The sequence below is a fragment of the Anser brachyrhynchus genome (assembly GCF_964034855.1).
Source record: "Anser brachyrhynchus genome assembly, chromosome: Z".
Classification (NCBI taxonomy): domain Eukaryota; kingdom Metazoa; phylum Chordata; class Aves; order Anseriformes; family Anatidae; genus Anser; species Anser brachyrhynchus.
The window spans coordinates 62258137-62279407 of NC_137697.1; the positions used below are offsets into that span (position 1 = coordinate 62258137).

General features: G+C 38.1%; 1 protein-coding gene across 4 annotated transcripts in view; it reads right to left on the reverse strand.

Moving 5' to 3' along the window:
* The window catches only part of DMXL1 (Dmx like 1), a 90165-nt gene that overhangs the window by 51821 nt on the left and 17073 nt on the right, over positions 1–21271 (reverse strand). For all 4 annotated transcript variants that reach the window (XM_080573574.1, XM_080573573.1, XM_080573576.1 and 1 more), the window contains 12 exons: positions 20649–20726; positions 18616–18694; positions 17866–17998; positions 15492–15558; positions 13856–14031; positions 12492–12681; positions 9870–10038; positions 4268–4480; positions 2053–2306; positions 1243–1927; positions 586–707; positions 47–136 (listed from right to left, as the gene is read on the reverse strand). In XM_080573574.1, the coding sequence (XP_080429700.1) occupies positions 47–136; positions 586–707; positions 1243–1927; positions 2053–2306; positions 4268–4480; positions 9870–10038; positions 12492–12681; positions 13856–14031; positions 15492–15558; positions 17866–17998; positions 18616–18694; positions 20649–20726 (2256 nt within the window). The remainder of the gene's footprint in view (positions 1–46; positions 137–585; positions 708–1242; positions 1928–2052; positions 2307–4267; positions 4481–9869; positions 10039–12491; positions 12682–13855; positions 14032–15491; positions 15559–17865; positions 17999–18615; positions 18695–20648; positions 20727–21271) is intronic.

A 21271-nucleotide genomic window follows, 5' to 3' on the forward strand; every position in this document is an offset into this window, starting at 1 on the left:
GAGCAAGGTAGTTATGGTATAAAATGAGTACATATAAAGGTCTTACAAGCTCTGTGATGGCATCCAGTTCAATGATGCATCCTGGGCGAGCAGTAGATTGCTGACTTATGATATTAAAAACTTCACCAACATATTTCTGTTAAAAACAAACAAACGAGATGCTTCTTTTGTCTATTTCTGCAACACAGACTGCTGAGTAGATACAACATCTAAGCAAATGTTAAACAAAAGCATTAAAAATACTCCAGCTGCAAGTTACCAGGAATACTAAAACATTCCTAGTTTTATGGAGAGCCACTTTATTTCTGATGATTAAAAAATGGCAAGAACCTACAAAGCCATCTCAAAAGCCATCATCTAGAATGCCTCACATATAGCAGTTTACGATTCCTTCACTAAACTGAAACATTGTCTCAACTGCAGTATGTCTACAACACTAAAAAGCTTTATCTTACGGTTTTACAAGCAGAATTGAACTATCATAATCTGCAAAATTCTTGACAACCAGCTTAGTTTCTAATAAGTCTAACTATTATTACTGAATGAAGTTCCAACCTTCAAAAACTTGAGACAGCTTTCACTTACAGAAATTTCTGGATTGGAGAGCTCACACAGAAGTTTTTTAGCATCTATTACAGCTTGATATAACCTCAAATGCTGTCCGTCACTAGCCACAAAGCAGGCACTTGGAGAATTACAGTATGCACCTGAAAAATATAAATGCACAAAGTACTCGAATTTAAACACCAACTGGCTCCCTGTTTTGAGGAGAAGAAATTTAAAATTTATGAAAGAAATACAGAATGAGAAATATTCTGTCTTGTTTATTTCTGTTCACAGGCAAGAACTACAAAGTGTTGCTTAGCAACCAAACCAAAGAATACAAAAGAAAATCAGAATTTGGTTTGCAAACTAGAGCAAAATCTACCTCTGCTTTTAAGTGTTCACCACATTCTGTAATCAAAAGTACACATTAGCATCTAACAGCTGGACTTTATTAGCCCCTAAAATATCAAATATAAAAGGCGGCATACCCCCCCACCCCCCAGCAATTCTTTAAACAAGAATACACAATTACAAAATATAAGCAGCTTGAAAATATGTGAAATAAGGGATCCATGCTTAACATTTCTTTTTCAACCTATTCATATATACGTATATCTACACTGCCTACTTAATAGCATTACCAGCCTATATTGCTTTTATTCTAGAATACTTAACAACTCAGGAAAATGAACTCACCAAGGCAATAACTGGGTATAAGAGTGGGCAGCCATGCAACATTAGAAAAAGCTGAAACATGGAGAGAATTGATCCGAGCAAGTTCAGATACTCCACCAGAAAAGGACAATGGCCCAACAGGATCAACTCTCCAAAGAATAAGTTCACTGTAAACTGCATTGGGATCCTGGGATGTTATACTTGCATTGCCTCTACTCTGAAGTCTTAACGGTGACTCCTGAGACTTTAAAGAATCATTTGCTTGTTTTGCATTCTCAACATCTGGTGAACTTAGAGCATTGTGATGTGAGGTTGTAAGCAGCAGCGGTAATACTGAATGGCAAGCCAAGTCATTAAGATGAAAACGGTGTCCACAATATCTGGATTTATGTGAAATACTGAGTACAGTTGAAAAAGCAGATTCTTCAGCAAAACTCACTAGCCATTGGTTCAAAGATCCATCTGCATGTTTGGAGATCATCATAACATTGGGTGTGAATATACTTAGTTTTAAACTGTTGGTTGATTTGCTATGTCCAGAAGAGATAAGCATAGATGATGATCGTGTAAGGCCAGGAGGCTTTTGTTTGCCTTGTTGAATAGCCAAGTCAACATTTTTGGTACATGCATACATCACTATACTTCTGCAAAGAGAGTTTGCATCACCCGTTGGGAATGCAACAGGAATCCGTGAGACAAATGACACCTGGAAGTTTAAAAAAGAAGGTATTTTAAGAAAGCATTTTAAAATTTTAAGAGCAAGTATTAAAGTTCTTTTCTCAACATACTTTTCTGTACACAGAAGTACATAATCCAGAAAATGCAAAGTACCTGCACCTGTCGAAACATGCCAGGCTGGTATTCATCTAGCCAGTCCACATGCCATACCAGCAATGAACCATCCATAGGATGTATACTGAATAGCATATCAGCATTTTTACTCCATTCAGAAAGCAGAACTTCAATTTCATGATCAACAATAGCAGAAGATAAAGGAACAAGGCTTGATGCTGAAGTAGTTCTCTCATCACCCAATTCCTTCTTCTCTTGGTTTCCTTTTTGTTCATCTCCATTTTCATCAACCTCTAGAACACAAAAATATGTTTAAAAGCTAAAGTTTAACAAGCTAGGTCATTCAGGCATTGAAGCACATTTCAACCTTTTTCTAAATCACTCATTCAAGCACAAATTTAAAATAATGAAAGTTTTAACCAGAAGTTCTTTAGTGGACCACTAATAAACTGAAATAACTTAGTTTGCACTTGAATTTGAAATATTTATACTTTTTCATAGAATCATAGAATATCCTAGTTGAAAGGAATCCACAGAGATCATTGAGTCCAACTCCTGGGTCCCCAAAGGACCACCCCAAAAAGATCAGACTGTGTTTGAGAACGTTGTCTAAATGCTTCTTGAACTTCAACAGGCTCAGTGCTCTGACTACTTCCTGGGGAGCCTGTTTCTGTGCCCAACCACCCTCTCTGTGAAGAGCCTTTTCCTGAGATCCAGTATGAACTTCCCTTGTTGCAGCTTTGAGCCACTCCCTTGGTACCTACTGTTGGTGACCAGAGAGAAGAGATCAGTGCCTGTCCCTCCATTCTCCTTGTGAGGAAGTCGTAGACTGCGATGGGGCCTCCCCTCAGTCTCCTCTTCTCCAGGCTGAACATGCCAAGTGACCTCAGATTACCCTCATACATCTTTCCCTCTAGACCCTTTACCATCTTTGTTACCTTCCTTTGGACACTCCCTAGGAGTTTTATTTCTTTCTTATACTGTGGTGCCCAAAACTGCACACAGTGCTCAAAGAGAGGCCGCACCAGCACAGAGCAAAGCGGGACAATCCCTTCCCTTCACCAGCTAGCAGTGCTGTGCCTGATGCACCCCAGGATACAGTTGGCCCTCCTGGCCACCAAGGCGCACTGCTGGCTCATGTTCAGCTTGCTGTTGATCAAAACCCCCAGATCCCTTTCTGTGAGGCTGCTCTCCAGCATCTCGCCCCCCCATCTGTATGTATAACCAGAGTTGCCCCTTCCCAGATGCAGAATCCGACACTTGCTCTTCTTAAGCTTCATATTGTTGGTGATTGCCCAGCTCTCTAATTTGTCCGGCTCTCTCTGCAAGGCCTCACACCACCCTCAACAGAGTCAACAGCTCCACACAATTTGATATCATCTGCAAACTCGCTCAGAAAACCTTCAAGTTCTTCATCCAAATAATTTATGAAAACATTGAGGAGGACCGGTCCTAAAACGGAGCCCTGGGGAAATCCACTGCGAGAGGTCATCAGCCTGATGTAACCCCATTTACAAGAATCCCCTGGGCCTGACCCATCAGCCAATTGCTCACCATTATATCATGCTTTTATCTAACTGTATTCTGGTCACTTTGTCCAGAAGGATACTCTAAGAGACAGCATCGAAAGCTTTACTGAAATCCAGAAAGATTACATCGACTTGCTTTCTTTGGTCAACTAGCTGGGTGATCTTGTCATTAAAGGAAACTAAGTTTGTTAGACATGACCTTCCCCTAACGAACCCATGTTGGCTCTGACCAATGACTGCATTGTCCTTTAGGTGTTTTTCACTAAATTCCAGAATAATCTTCTCCATAATTTCACCAGACACTTAAGTGAGACTTTCCCCATTTAATGTCTATTTTTGTATGCATAGGCAGAACAAAAGCAGTCATCTCCCAACCATGTCTAACATTATGTATTCGATTAACATAAATATAAAGCTGTTTAAATTAGGTTAACACTGAAAACTAGAAAGCTTAGCTCTATGATTATATCAGCTTCCCTAAGCATGTCAAAACAATACACTTTTAGTTTTCAGCGTAAATTACTCAAAATATCTGGAAAAAGCAAACAATTTGTAGATACACATTTTTAAGAGCCACTTACGTACTTCCACTGGAAAGAAGGAAATTCACAGAAATAATACTGCAATCTGTCTGCTTCCTTACATTCTAAATTGCCTCCCACTCAAGATGAAAGAACACATTACTTTGTAAAATGAAAGCCATTTGTCTATGATAAGACTTTTACCTTCTTCTGATCTGCTGTCCATCTGATTAGATTCCTCTGTATTTGTCTCAGGAGAATGGTGTTCAAAATTCTTTTTAAGTTGCTGCAAAAATACTTCCATGGATAAGGTAAAATGGAGTTCTTTATTGTTTAGCCAGTGCACAACAAAAGGTCCACTTTTTTCTTCATTTTCACCAAGACTCAGAGATGTGATAGATGGGAGTAGAGGAATATCTACCAGAAAAAAATATTAACAACTTAATTCAAAACCAAGTAGTATGGAAAAAAATAATTTTCTAGACACTATGTTCAAGCAGAAAAGCCACGAGGAAAAAAATACACTCAGAAATAGGCGAATAAATGTATTGCCCCTAGTCATTCCTTTCACCAGTATCATCTACATTCAGTATTACATTGTTTTGTTGCTATCAACAGGAAATGTTATATGGGAAGGCTCTTCAGTATGCTTACATCAAGACTACAGTATGGCACTGGGTATCAAGTTTAGGTGGCAAGGTTTTAGCAGCAGGAACACAGCAGGAGTGGCCTCTGTGAGCAGAGCCCAGCAACTGCCCCATGTCAGAGCAGAGCCAGCTCCAGCTGCTCCAAAAGGGACACGCTGCTGGCCAGAGCTGAGCCATGAGCAATGCTGGGTGGGCCTCTGGGAGAGCAGAGTTAAGGAAGGGAAAGAAGTGCTGGGCTACAGCAGCTGGGAGAGAGGGGTGAGATAATGTAAAGAGAACCAGACCCTCAGCCCCCCAGGTCAGTGCAGCAGGAGGGCAGGAGGTGCTCCAGGCACGCAGCAGCAGTTTCCCTGCAGCTTGTGGAGAGGCCCCTGGTGGAGCAGGCTGTCCCCCTGCAGACCATGGGTCACACACAGAGCAGGTCTCCACGCTGTAGCCCCCTCGTGGAGGAGCCCCCGGTGGAGCAGGTGGATGTGGCCTGGAGGAGGCTGCGGCCCATGGAGAGCCCCCGCAGGAGCAGGTCCTGGGCCGGAGCTGCAGCCTGTGGAGGGGAGCCCACGCAGGAGCAGGGGGTCTGGGGGGAGCTGCCGCCCGTGGGGGACCCGTGCTGGAGCAGTTTGCTCCTGGGGGATGGATGGACCCCGTGGTACGGAGCCATGTGGGAGCAGTTCTTGACAGGAACTGAAGTCTGCGAGAAGGACCCATATTGGATCAATTTCGGAAGGACAGCATGACATGGGGGGACCCCACACTGGAGCAGAGGAAGAGAGTAAAGATGAAGAAGCAGCAGAGACATAGTATTATGGACTGACTGCAGCCCCCATTCCCCATTCCCCTGCACCACTTGGGGGTGGGACATAAAAGACGGTGGATGGAGTGGGAAAGGTGTTTTTAGTTTGCTTTTAGTTCTCACTGCTCTAGTCTGCTATCAATAGGCAATAAATTATATTAATCTCCCTATGCTGAGTCTGTTTTGCCCATGATGGTAATTGGTGAGTGCTCTCCTTGTCCTTATCACAATTCATGAGCCTTTTTTCGTCATATTTTCTCCCCTTGTGCTTTTGAGGAGCAGGAGTGAGAGTCCTACATGGTGGTGCTGAGCTGCTCATCAGTGTTAAGCCACTCTGGGCTACGTTTCCATAATATGACACTGTGCATATACTTTAATTTTCCTTGTTTTTTTGCTACTATGATTCAGAAAATAAAGCAAATAATTTGAAGATAATGTCCCAATCTTTATTCCAGAACTGAGGCTGCAGCAGGATCAAGGATCACATACAACAGGGCTTACACTGGTGAGAACTAACAGGGTGACCAAAAAACACGTGCTGTAAGGCTATTGCATAAAGCTAGGATTTCTGATTCCTACAGATTCCTTTATTAGTTTACATTGCCACATGATGCTACCCAGTGTGCCAGGTGGCTGTGAAAAATAAATCAGTAATCTCAAAGTAAATAAAGGAAGCAAGTACCAGACTGCTGCAAAGTTACATCATCTGAAATGAGTGGCAAGAAAGCAGCTAGGTGATTTGCTGTCATTCCTTCAAATGGGTCATACAGCAATATGCTAAAAGCTCAACCCACATTTGATTCCCACCTAGAAGCCTCCATAGACATTCTGCTTCTGATCTCTATTTATGCACTGGTACTTAAATTCTATACTCCAAGAGACAAAATATTTTTATTCCAATACTGTTTTCATACTAGTGATGTCTCTGAATTACTTACACTGCAGTCTAGCCTAAGAAAATAACAGAGCACACAAACAGAAGAAAGGACCAGCATGACTACCTACAATTTTATAGTGCGGAGAGGGGATGAAGAGAATATTAGAGAAATATGGTCCATCTGCCTAAAAAAAGCAATTACTGACAGTCACAAAAATAGGGTAATACATTTGGCAAAAGCAGAACTTGGAAGAAAGAAGTCCATTGACTTCTTATAGGACAAAGCTACAGCAAACATGAACGAGAAGGTGGACTGGAAAGATGATTTCTCACATTAGAATACAAATCTATGCACTTTTAGTGTGTAACACAAAATCTCTAAAGAAATCACTTTTTTTTTTTTCCTCAATTCTCCTACCTCAAAACTCCGAAGTTGTTCTATTCTGGAAAATAGAAACTTTTAATGCATCCTCTGGAGGATTTCCAACTTCCAGTTGATGCTCAGTCCTGGGTAAAATCCTTAGTGAGAATCTCTAGTTGCTTCATAAATCACACTTTTTCCAAAAAGCTTCTGAAGTCTTTCGATTCAATAATTCTCTCTGTATATGCCTAGTGATTGATAATCTTGGCTGCCCCTACCCCCTCCCAAATAAAAGAACAAGCAATAAACAATGCTACTTATTCCTTTCAGTGAATGAACTCTACCCAAGCTGAATACTGGAGGGTGCAGCTGACTCAACAAAGGGTTGGGCAGCCATCTAGAGGGAGCTTGACAGGCTGGAGAAACGGGTTGCCAAGAATCTCATGAAGTTCAAGGAAGAGTGCAAAGTCCTGCAGCTGGGGAGGAACAACCCTAGCCACCAGTACACACCAGGGGACACCCAGCTAGAAAGCAACACTGCAGAGAAGGACCTAGGATTTCTGTTAGACACGAAGCTGAGCACAAGTCAGTAACATGCCCTCACTGCTAAAAAGGCTAACACTATTTTTGGCTGCATTAGGCAAGGCACTGCAAGCAGGTCAAGAGAGGTGATCCTTCCCAACGCTGACGAGGCCCCACCAGGGGTACTGGGTCCAGTTCTAGACTCCCCAGAACAAGAGGGACGTGGACTTACTGGGAAGAGTTCAGCAAAGAGTCATGGAGATGAAGAAGGGACAGCAGCATCTCCCCTACGAGGAAAGGATGAGAGATCTGGGACTGTTTAGCCTGGAGAACACAAGGCCAAAGGGGATCTTATTAATGTGTACAAATACCTGAAGGGAGAGTGCAAAAGAGGACAGAGCCAGGCTCTTTTCCGTGGTGCCCAGTGTCAGGACAAGAAGCAGTGGGCACCAATTGGAACACCAGAGGTTCCATCTGAACATCAGGAAATACTTCTTTACCATGCAAATGGATGGTGCACTGGCACAGGTTGCCCACAGAGGTCATGGAGTCTCCCTTCTTGAAGTTATTAAAAGCCACCTGGACATGGTCCTGGGCAACCTGCTCTGGGGAGCTTGCCTGAGCAGAGGGCTTGGACCAGATTGCCTCCAGAGGCCCATGCAAGCCTTAAACTGATATTACAGAATCACGGAATGGTTAAGAAATATTAAATAAACTCTCAAGGATTTTGTTTCTTTAAGAAAATAAGTTCAAAAATTAACAACAGGCAACATGCAATAAAAACGAAGATCTCTTTTATTTGATAGCATTACCTTCTAAAAGGGACATGAAGGACAGAAAATGCTGCTCTGGACTTATCTTTTGTCAAGTACTCTGAACATTGTAACAAAAGTAAACTTTGGAGTGAGATCACAAATTGATTTGGTTTAAATCAAAGAAAATACAATTATATATATATATATTTTTTTTCCAGGTAAGAGCGAACTAAAAGGACTACTTAGAAAAACTGGTTAAACTGACATTCTTAGGGACTTGACTGTGAAGGAAAACAGGTATCTTCAAATTAAGGCTTAAAATGTGAAAGCTGCTTCAAACAGAGGTTCTGCAATAAAGAACAACCTTTCATTCCCCAATCTAGTAAGACCAAATGACTCAAAACACAGTATCAAGAAGGATAATACTAATACAGATGAGAAAGAAGGGGGAAAAAAAAAAGAGGTCAAGGACAATTAAATCTTAGACACCTAGGAAAATATTTTACCATTCTTTTCCAAAATTAATTTTTTCCTATTCTGTGAGCTTGTTGGGCACACTTATATTGCAAAGACTACTAAAAACAAATTAAAGTTTGTTAGATATGTATATTAGATATGTATAAACAAACAGGAAAAGAAGTGCATTAAGAACAGATGCAAACAAGAATTCTGAAAGACTGTGCTAACTACATGAAAAGATTAGTTAGCTCTTGTACCATTTGGCAATACAGAATGCATGGAGGGGAACTACAAATTTCCAAGAAGCTTTAAAGAAACATTCCTTTAAGACACTTGGTAGTAATAGATATAGTGACTGCAGATGTTTCCTGTAGAAACAGAGTAACTTGCTGGTACAGCACAAACCAGCAAAAAATCAGTTTGTTACACTGTATGAAATTCTACATGTATCTGTGAAAGAAACATGAGCTAATACTAAAAAAGATGAAGACTAACTCTAATCTTCTTACAGGAGAAAGTGTTCACAGATTGCTTCAATAAAGCATCAATAAAGGAAACTCATTGTTCTTCGTAATCATACCAAAGATTGTACAGCTACAAATATGACCTAATGCATGAAAGCAAAAAGTGGCCTTTCAAACAATGGTTAGATGGGACAAAAAACAATTTAAAAATACTAAATTTAAGATGGGCCTTAATGGGCAAATATATTACGTAATCCTTTTCTTGAACTACTTAAGTCTGGACACATGAAAACACATCACAGCAGTAAAACCATAATGAAAGGCTCTTTAATAACACATTTCTATTCAGCTTTTCAATTGGTGGACATAATGCTTCATTTTCAGCATGGGCATAAAATTACGAAAACAGAAATATTAGTTATTAGAAGTTTTTTTTTTCTTCCCATAATGCCTTGTAACATAATGCATGAGCAAGACAATATTCAAGCTTATGGAACACAAGATGCAGATGTGTTTTGCCTGGTTCAGAGACAGAACAGTAGTAGGGAGATGCATGGTTACTTCAGACACTTAGTATTAGGTAACATTTTAAACAAAAAAATCTCCAAGCTTCTTATCACTGTGCGGTCTACAATACAGTGCAGGCAGCCAACAAAATTAACATTAAATTTGTAAATCTAGTCACAAATACTGCACCTCAGACCACTGTGAATTTCAGTTAAAAGATGACAGCCATGATTACTGTAGAGAAAATCTGTTCCAAGAATTTTATTACTGGATAAAGGTTCTTCCAAGCATTAAAAGAAACCAACTCGCTAGTCATTTTGCACAATCAGATAAACAGAACTGACAAATTAAAGCTTATGCAGACAATGCATGCCTAAGAGAAAACAGTAATTGCCCAGTAGCAAGGATTTACCATGGTTCTCACCTGTGGCTGGATTGATACTGGCAGCAATATGGAAGTGACAGAGTGCATTTGCATGAGGAGGAATGTTCCTGTGAACTTCGTGAGGATCTTGCTGATGTGGAGAGTATCCAGTATGTGCTACAACAGCACCAGACCTCCTCCTCCCTCGTCGAAAGTGCTTCAGGTTTAACTGCATGAAGAATAAGGTGTCATTTTTAATTCCTTTCAAAAAGAAAAACTCGATTTAATCTTTAAGTGGTTTTCTAAACATTAGGGCATGAAATATTTTTCAGTTTAAAATCTACTTTAAAGTATCAGCAGAGTCTCTTGCAAAAATTACAACATTCAGATTGTACCTTCAGTAGAAAGATACCAGTGCTTTCAGGTTCATTTATAAAGGCCCACACAGCACTGTGACATTGTTACTGTTCCATATTTCAGTGTGCTGACAATACTTCTACAGCTTTTATACTTAAACAGAAAATATTACTGTTTCATAAACATCACTCTTAGTAAAAATTCTGAATGGAAAAAGAAACAAATTCAAATAATTTTGTTTCAGAGAGACTGTGAAAAATTACATCAGTACTTTGCATATGATTGGATGAATAATTCCCCCCTCTTCTCCCATAAGGGCCCTATGAGGGGCCCACAGGGTAAACCCTTAGATTTTAAGGTTCACTCTGGTATTAGGTTTCTGCAACAAGATTTTGGTAGCAGGGGGCTGCAGGGATGGCCTCTGTGAGCAGAGCCCAGCAGCTGCCCCATTGGTAGGGCTGATCCCCATCAGCTCAGAGCCAGCTACAGCTGCTCCAAAAGGGACCCGCAGCTGGCCAGAGCCGAGCTGTAAGCAATGCTGGTTGTGACTCTGGGAGAGTAGATTTAAGAAAGGGAAAAAAAAAACTGCAGTGCAACATCAGCTGGGAGAGGGGAGTGAGAACCAGCCCTGCAGCCCCCAAGGGCAGTGCAGCAGGAGGGCAGGAGGTGCTCCAGGCACGCAGCAGCAGTTCCCCTGCGGCCTGTGGAGAGGCCCCTGGTGGAGCAGGCTGTCCCCCTGCAGCCCATGGGTCCCATGGCAGAGTAGATCTCCACGCCGCAGCCCGTGGAGGACCCACAGGCTTCAAGAACTGTGGGAAGCCTGTACTGGATTAGTTTGGGAAGGACAGCACGACATGGAAGGGACTCTGCATTGGAGCAGAGGAAGAAAGTAAAGATGAAGTAGCAGCAGAGACATAGCATTATGGACCGACTGCAGCCCCCATTCCCCATTCCCCCTGCACTGCTTGGTGGTGAACATAGAAGAGAGTGGATGGAGGGAGAAAGTTTTTTTTTTAGTTTGCTTTGAGATCTCACTGCTTTAGTCTGCTAAAAATCAGCAATAAATTACATTCATTTCCCTTATACTGAGTGTGTTTAGCCTGTGACAGTAATTGGTGAGTGGTCTCCTTGTCCTTATCTCAACCCAAAAGCCTTTCTTCATCATATTTTCTCCCCTTGTCCCTCTGAGGCAGAGTGAAAGAGCAGCATGGTGGTGCTGAGCTATCTGCCACCATTAAATCACCACAAACCCCACCCACACAAGCAGGTTTATTCCAAATGGAAAACCAATAATTTTTAATATCAACTACAATAGTATTAAAAAGTCACACTCTGCACAGTGCACATTTCAAGTCCATTGTGCTGTAGCTATCTATACAAGTACAAAAAGGTAAAAAAAGATACATGATTTCTATTACAGTTGGTATTTTCCTCTTGGTATTCCTTCATACTTGTTATCCTTTTCATCTGTCCACAGCACACACGTAAAATAGTATTCTCACGATTTTTGCATATTTTTTAAAACATTGCCTCTTACTTTCAAGAGAAACACAAAACTGTCTCCAACTTCCTTTTTCTTACTCCTATTGGAATAGTTTGTTTGCTCTGTTGTGTCTTTCAGTCTGACAAATTTTTCATCTACGCACATGCTATAGAGGTACCATTACTATGCTGACTACATCACTCAATTAATACAAAAGTACTATGTCCACAAACACAGTCCACAGAGCTTTGCTACAGAACTCTAATGCTTCACTTTATTTCTGCTTCCTATTGCTTAGAAAACATCTGTTAAGGATCATTTGCCCTAGAGATACAGCTAGAGAGCTGCCTGATCTACCTGAGGACTGTAGCAGGAAGGCAAAGGTCATCTTCTCTCAGTCTTACCACCACCTTTTCCAACTGCACAAGCCAGAGAACATGCCACACCTTCAGAGGTAACAAGTGAACCTCTACCATGCAAAGGCAGCATTATTTGTGGGTTTTACACATCCTGCATACAGAATGTGCTCCATACTGTTCCTGGGCCTTTGAACAAGATAATATAAAAGCACTTTGCTTCAGTCACCTGAATAATGTATGTAGCAGTGATATAATGTCATTGTGTTTTATAATTTAAAGCTCAGTAAAATGGCTGTCAGCTCTTGCTGTCTGCCAGGTAAACACGAGGATGATTTCAAATAAATTTATTGTTTTATAACAATATACAGACCTATTCTATGAAGGATTATAGTTTATAATACATGTTCAAGGTATCAGTTACAATCCTGTCTAAAATTATCTGTGTACATGTGCTTGTTCTCAATGTTCAATTTCACTTCTTACCTCTAATGCATTTTGCATTCGTTCCTTACTTGAAGTATTTCTCTTGAAGTTATTTGTAAAGTTCACTGCTTCAGTCCAATTGTTGTTTCCTCCACCATATAACAGGCTGTCATTGGGTAACAAAGTCTCTGCCCAGAGACGACAAACGTTATCCTTACAGCAAGTCAGGAGTACATTGCAGACAGCACCACTAATGAAAGAAAATTAAAGGTGTGAAGATGCCACTTACAGTCACACAGCATGAAATCAAAGCAACAGTACCAAACTGTTTCCATTACTGGTTTTTAGAATTGCACAAAGTCGCTTGCATACTAAGGAAATAAACATTTGAAGAGACATTCTTGGGAAAACTAATGCTATACGATAGGCTTTCATGTCTATTCAAGTAACCAAACATAAATTACTTCAATAATTTTCAAATCTCAAACTTAATAACAACTGTGGAACACTGAATCATGGATTTCAATTTACAGATTCAGTCATAGCTCCAACAGCAGTATTAATGTATTTTTTTTCCAAAGTCCTTCACACAAAACACTAATAATACTCTGCATACCTGTCCTCAGTTCTCCAGGTCTTACTGTTACTTAGCATTTTCAAAACTACATATTCAAAGCAGAGAAACCAATGCAATATCAGGAATACAACTGCAAATTTAGAATTACAAACTTATCTTAATGACTATTTTTCCAAGTGCAATTTACATTAGGTATATATGCAAAAAATCCGATTAACTTAAACTAGACACTGCAAAAAAATACACAGATCATGAGATTTCCAACTCATGTAAGTTTACAGTTTAGTTTTAGCTAAGATTCAAAAATGCCATGGATCTTCTGACACTGAAGTAGGCATCACAGAATAAGCGGATTTTCCCAACTTATTAAGGGACTATGGTAATGGCTTTATGTTTGTATAAAGGTTGTTTTTAAGGTTTGTATAAAAGACAGCATAAACTTGCCCAAACACAAAGGTATGCAGAATTCAAATGGCTACTGATTGGAATAATAGTCACAGTAAAAGCATGCTTGCAGGATACAAAATCGCTAATGTTATTTCAGTTTGAGATTACGGTTACCTACGAAAACTAGGGAAAGGGTATTTAGGAACAGTCAGAACACAAAATTAAAACCCCCAAACTATCAATTCCAAACGATCATTTTAATCCAATTTGCAGATACTGTTTGACAGAGGTCTAGCTTTGTACTAGGTAGAGAAACAAACTGTAAGAACCATAAGAAATATTTGAATATTTCAGAAAGAAACCATGAAGTGACAGGACTTTTGAATTGCTCTGACTTTTTTCTTTTGGCTTTTTTTTTTTTTGAACAGTTTACAAACCTCACATTGTTAGAGCTACTCACCGTGGCATGAATTTGCTGGTCTTCCTCCATGAGAATGAATTTACTGATCGAGGATGGGCCAAATAAACAAATGAAAAATCAATTTCTTGTGCTTCTTTTCCCGGACTTGCACCTGGTGGTGTTACGGCTGATCGCCAGCTGTCTGTATTGTACCACACTTTCACAAGACAATCGTCCTGGGGTGGGGAAGGGGTTGGCACAATAAATAAGAATACTTTGGATAAGAATATGATGCATCAAAAGGACTTCATACTTTAAAAAGCATCTCCTTGGTTTTAATTTTTCCTCCAAGTGAAATACTTTGCTGATGGCAATAACTCAGCTCAGTAAATAGAACTTCAAAACCCGATTATAAAGAAAACGTGGTAGCAGAGCTGCCTTTTGATCTGTCTTGCCATTACTAATTTGATTTTCATTTTGCTCCTTCTGATTAGCTGTCAGTTTTTAGTTACAAATCTTCAAGCTGTATTGCCATTCAAATATCAATAGCACTGTACTTCGGCAGAAAAAAACAGTTACATATACAACATTCAATTCTAGTACATTCAAACACAAGTAAAAGATGACATCTCGAAATTCAAGCTTGGTTCTTGAGAGACCACTTTTCTTACATATGCAAATAAAAAAAAAGAAAAATCATGTATTTAGAGACCCTGCCCATATATCTTTAAGGACTAGATAAACTAATCTGGATCTAGATTTGCGAGCTGCTGATAAACTCAGTATGTAAATATGTATAAATGGTACATACTAGCATTTTTCCTTTTTAATAATTCTGCAGTCTCTGCTAGATTCTTTATTTTAGACAGCATAAACTTGATGCCTACTTGCATCTGTTAATCTGTGTAAAAACTGCTCATAGTATAAGGTTTTCTGTGTTGCAGTACTGTTTCTGTACTGTGTTTCAGTAATCTGGAAACATAACTTATTCCCTCTCCCTTCCCCCCATCTAATTTGAAAATTCCATAAATTCTCACAAGATTTTTATTTTTTTAACCCATGTCAGTGTGAATCTCCCCTCATACAAAGACAACAGTATTACTCAGAGCTGCAAGCTATTCATTTAGCATCCCTTAATAAGTAGTATAAACTCCTGTATGTATTTGTGATTTTTTTTCACTGGATGCTTAACAACAACTTGACTTCTCTGCTCTCAGTTGTTAGGATATTATTCTCTTATAAAATGCAAACAAGAAGTTTGGTAGTATAAATAAAAGGTAAATTTGATAATGCTTAAGAAAGTGAAAAGATATGGTGAGATTATGCTTTATTTTCTCAAGGGGTTTTACTGCTTTTGCTGAGAAGCCACTCGATGGGCAAACAAAGCTGATCTATAAGATGGGCTACAAACTCTGATGTTAACTATGTGGGAAAGTATATTCTGTGTTTTACAGCTTAATACTGACTCAAAATACGCATTTTAAAATAGTACTCTGAATATTTTATTGTTTTCCCCATCAGTGCATTTATTACCTTTCTCCCAAATTCTCCTTTTACTAAAAGTGTAAAGGTACATAGAGATCACTGGAAAGACTATGCAAAAAAAAAAAAAGCTATAAAAATGAAAATTTTCATTAGAAAACCTGACAGAAAAAAAAAAGCTATCTGAATTTGTATGAAACAACAAAAAGTTTACCTTTCCAGCAGTAGCAAAAAACTCCCCATCTGGCGAGAACTTCATTAAACAAACTTGAGAAGCAGTTCTACGAAACAAATACATTTAAAAATAGAAAATAAGTTTTAAGAGCTTTTTCAGAACTCTAGACAGTTTTTACCATTGAATTCACAAAAGTGATCTAATTCTTATATGCAGGTGTCCAATGTACTATGTGGAACAATTTAAGCTTTAACAAAGTCAGGAAGGAAGAGGTAAACTTGTGTACAACACCTGGTAAAGGTCACACAGGAAAAAGGGGAAACTAAAAAGTTGCTGAGAGCAAACACAATATCCCGTATTACAAATTACTGTAATTGAAAAACTGCGGCTAAACTTGTGTGCTTCACCCCAAATATGCTCCATTTCCACTCTGTAAATAATTGGATTTCAAACTGAGTTCTTTCAGCCCATGTTATCTTCCAAGTTATCTGAAAAAAGAGACCTCAGTTTCTCATACTCCCCACAGTTATAACTTAAGAAAACAAAAATGTATAAAAATAATAACACACTTAAGTATTTGAAATTAATTCTTATATTAATAGTCAGTGTGGTAGAAGCAGCCACACTGAGAAACCTAGACCTAGTTAAGTGGTTTGTTTCTCCTGTGTTTTACTTTCACTGGAAAATACAAAAAAATGTATTTTACAGGTTTTCAAGCACTGAGCTGGCACCTATACGACAGGCTTATTAGTGGCAACAAGAACATACAAGAATTTAATTATGCACTTAAAGTACGTTGTATATTTTCATCTTGAATTTATTAGACTTGTGTAACAAGTTATAAAGCCTAACTTTTGAAAGGATTAAGTTAGCCATTGGGTCAACGCAAGCATATTAGTGTATGCAGTAAGAGCAGTAAGTCAATTACAAAATCTGTGCATCAAAGAAAGGCAATTTTCAACTCAATTTCAGCAATGTGCTCCTACTACAGCCAATATTAAGATATTTGGGAATGCCTCCTTCAGACATTAAAAATTATTCTGGCATAGGACAATATTGCAAAATCGGTATCTTGCAAACTTCTTAACATGAAAAAAAAACCGTTCTAAATCTAACAAACATACAAATGCTAGAAGACACACAAGCACAAAAGCACTTGCTTGACAGAGCAAGTTCTGTTGACCCTTATCAGGGCCTGCTAGTTCAAAGTACGCAAAACCCACGTCTCATTCTTCCACAAAATTAGAGGTATTAAACGAAGACTGCTGTAAGGTTTGAGATACAAATGCGAAACTTAATATTGAAGGGACAGAAGAAGATCAGAATCTGCATGTTACTGGCTGCTACTACCACACTCCCAGATCCTCAAGCCGTAACTTTGGCATTTTATCTGCAAGCTGACAACTCCTCCCATAAGGAGGAGAAATGATGGCCCAAAGGTTTTATCAATAAATTGAGTAAGTCTTTACTTCGTAATTTATAAAGTTCACCATATTCAAAGGAAAATTTTTCTGTTGGATAATCTTGTGATTTTAAACACTGCTGGTAAAAGTTGGGGAGTACAGGGAAAAAGAAACAATTGGAAGATTTTTTAAAAAGGGCTTTTCCAGGTACATCCAGGGAACTACCTACTAATGACATGTGTTTCATGCAGAGTAATTGCAGGTGGGTCCCTCCAGCCAACCACTTAGGAAGACTTAATTAAAGAGGCTGCCAAACAGAACACTAATCCCAAGCAACCAGTGCACTTGGTGTATTAGAAGAGTCTTCCTGTGGTGGGAAGGACCATGATTTGGCTTAAAAACGGAAGTACTGAACTAAAACTCTTCTGACTGTACCAATACACAGACACAAAAACTCTAAGGATTATCTAGCATGAACATGAGAAAAGCATTCAGAGATGTAGTAAAACAGAATCTGTCCACCTTTGCGTGAATCTTCTAAATATCCAAAATAAATACAGAAAAAGCAAAACGTGGGAGGGTGTGTGCAAAGGAAACAGAGGTGCAGTAGAAGAAATTTATCTGAAAGAATTTTATTTGAATTGGTACTGCAAGCATAATAACCTTCAAATATGCAGCTTTCATCTTACTGTACAAGGAACAAAGTCTGCTAAGATGGTCACAATAGCAGCCTTCACACAGCATTCTAATAGTACTCAATATAATTGAAGATCTGCTTAAAAGCATAAACTACCTCAAAACAACTAGTTACAATTACTTACAACCGATCTTGTAGGAAGAAATAAATGTGACATATTCAAGGGAAATACAATTCAAATTTATCACTTTTAATAATATTTATCAAATTGAAGTATACAATAGGGTTTCACTGTACTACATTAAGTATTTAATCTGAAAGGTATAAACCAGCAAGGAAAAAGGAATTCTTTGTTTCTAAAACAGTTTCTTACTTGCATTGCCAGATACACCTCCATTCTCCACATCCAACATCTGTTCTTTCAGAGCTGTCATTGTCAGAAGAGTTTTCCAAAGGAACATTGGACCAAAGCTGAAGACAATTGGAACCAGTCAAAAGGCGAGTGCCTAAACATGTATTTATAACAACGTAAGTACAAAACAAGTTGAAAAATATAGATTTCTATAAAGACAGAAACAAAACAGTTCTGTGTTCTGAAACCAGATACACTGGAGAACAAAATAATACCAGATATTAAATGTATGCCTTTTTTATAGCAAAGTTGCTATAATAGCGGTGTGTCTTTCACACATTCCACTGCACTGATAGATTGGATCAATCCTGAAAGAAGGTAGCTTGTACTCTCCTGTATTATGAGACATATTGACTTCAGTATGTACAGCTGAAATAGTGAAAATCCATCAGATTTTCAGAGCAGTCTTTTCTAAAGAGAGGGACCCAGAGCTACTGTGTATGTCCCTCTTTCACTGTAATACTTATTTAAGCCACTTTTAAAAACATTACATATTGCTGAGATTAGGATAATTAAGTAACACCATACAGATTAATCTAATATTTTGTCTCTCCTCTTGCTACAAGTAACCAAAGGCAGATTTCACTTCACTTTGGTATTTTCTATCATGCTAGAACAAAACCATCTTTTCCTTGTCTCCAAGGAACAGCAAAATCAAAGTAAGAAATCAGTTGCTCAAAGAGTTAAGTGTTTCTTATATTCTCTTCTTACCTGCAGGATCCCATGTTAGATTATGTGCTATACCTTCCAGTACGATTTGAGCATTCTTCTGCCACTGATAATGTAACCTCTGAAATGTTAAGTATTCACAAACATTATCATAGAAATGCTTTCTTCCCCTCCCCTTTTATAATAAAAATATCACATCTTCACTACACTCTCCAACTTTTATGAAGGATGTTTCTAAAAATAAATGACTACTTATCTAACAAAAATTGTTTCATGCTGATTTTAAAACAAAAGAGCTTTCCATTTATGTGATCAAATAGAGGTTTTTTAACTTAGTTAAATAATAAAGCTTGAAAAAAATTTTGATTATATAATCATCATCAGGATCTGAGCTTTCTAAAAAGGAAGTACAATTTCATTAAAAAATATCAAAAGTACACTTAATGCATTTAGTATTTGATATCAGTAGTACTGTTAAATGAAAGGTTTTCAGTAAGTTCAGGATCTAATATATGATACTAATCTTAAGATAGTTGACAACTCTAGTTTTTGGTTATTACTTCTTTCCTTGAAACAATGTGAGGATTAGAATCACTAAATATTCATCCTGTCTGTCTTCATAATAGGTTATAACATTAAGAACACTGTGGTTTTGTTTTGAATTCACACAGTTTTAAACTAATAACCCCCCACTACAAAAATATCAAACCAATGTATATGAAAGCTAAAATACAACCACTTAATTCCACCACTAAATCTTCTAGATGTGGTGGAAAACAGTTAAGTTGCATTTGTAGATAAGGATACGAAGCAAGTATTTCTGAAGCTATTTTTTTTAATCCTTAATATACTAACAAATGGAAAAGACAGACAACATTATTAAAACTTAATTACACTGTAAACTATTGCAGAGAAGTTAACTGCAAGAATGATGTAACTAAATACTTCTTGAATTGTAAATATTTGATATATCTGAAAGAAAATCATTAGTGGAAGAGCACTTCCCCTATTGCTTACAGCTACTACAGTAATTTTCAAGTTTCAAGACACAGGTAGTGTTAATGGTATAGAAAAACATACTCAGGGCAGATTCAATGGCCCCACTGATCAAAAAGAAAGCAATACATCTAAAAAGTTCATGTGAACATAGCAAGTCCCGTTTTACCATGATTTTATTCCACTTCTTTCCAGTGGTATAAAACATAACATGTATATTCAATACCTGCTATTTAATTAGTATATCAAATACCACTGTTTTACAAGTACAGAAGGAACCATATGACTGAGTTGCTTAGCATGAAGGGAACCAATTATATAGCTATGCAAAAAATTTGTTAACGCAAATGGAGAGACCAAACCCTGCGAGAAGAGTAGAGAGCTCCTCAAGCAATTGTTGCTCTTATTGTCAAACTGACGTTGATTAGACTCTAATACTTCTAAGTATAATGGTAATCCTTTCCATGTAAGAAGCATGGATAAATAACTTGTTCTAAAATAAATTACTTGGCAGAAATTAATATTCAGATCGCTGATTCGCTAACCACTGTCACCAGACGCAAGCCATGCTATCGAGAGACTACAGTTTTATTCACCACTATAACTCTTATGTGTAAGCATTCAGATAGATGTTTTACAAGAGTCTTAATAAGCTTTTTGAAAATATTACAGATTTAAAGAACTGTATGCAGTTCTATAAAACGAGGTTAAAATAAGAACTGTAAAACACATTAGGACATAAAGGCTACACAAGTTGGTCCAGAAAGGAATTCCTACAGTAATGGCTATACTCTCTGGAATACACGTTAGGTTCTGGAATTTTTAGAACATGTATTTGAGAGCCAGAAAAATAAAATAAAATGAAGTATTACAGTAAAACCTATTTTTAAAGAACTACTCCAAATAACTTCTCTGCCCTGCTCCTACCATTTTCACTTCCCAAGGACCATCGTATAGTTCAATTTTTTTCCAGCATTAAATTAAGACATCAAAGACATACTCATTTTTAAAGTAAACCAGGGAAATTAGTTAAGCTTTACAACCGAGTAAATGAAATTAAGGAGTGACGAACTACTTACATTATGATGACTGCTGTTCTGCTTCAAGAGGCTAACTGGCTCAAAGATACAAATCACATTTCCGTAAGAAGCTGCAATCTAAAGCAAATTATATGTACATAAACACATGCATTAAGAAACAAACCATAGAATAAGCAAGAATAAAATGTGGTTCGCTGATTCTCTTGTTAACTTTCCTTTTAGAAAAAAAATTGAAGTTCACATCCATATTAACTTTTGATAGCAGAAGAAACATGACATTCAGCAAAATAACAAAGCAAGTGGTTGCAATAACAAAAGTACGATCCTTTAGTTACTCATTAGACCTGATGAACTATTGAGAGTATAGGTGGACACGTGCATTTTTGTTTTCTTAGATCAGATTTATTATAAGCAATATGACTTCCATGAATAATTAGGTAAATACTAATTAGGACACTAAAACAATCTGCCGAGTTCATATTCTAAGAAACGGAAACAACTCCAATTCAGAGCACTTTTGTGGACCTCCCCAGCAAGACAGTATGTTACCCTATGAAACATTAATTCAGAAAGCTTGAGCTACCCGAGCTAAACATCCAATGCAGAGATCACAAAATCAGAAGACCTACTAAATGCTAACACTAAATACTTCAAAAAAAAAG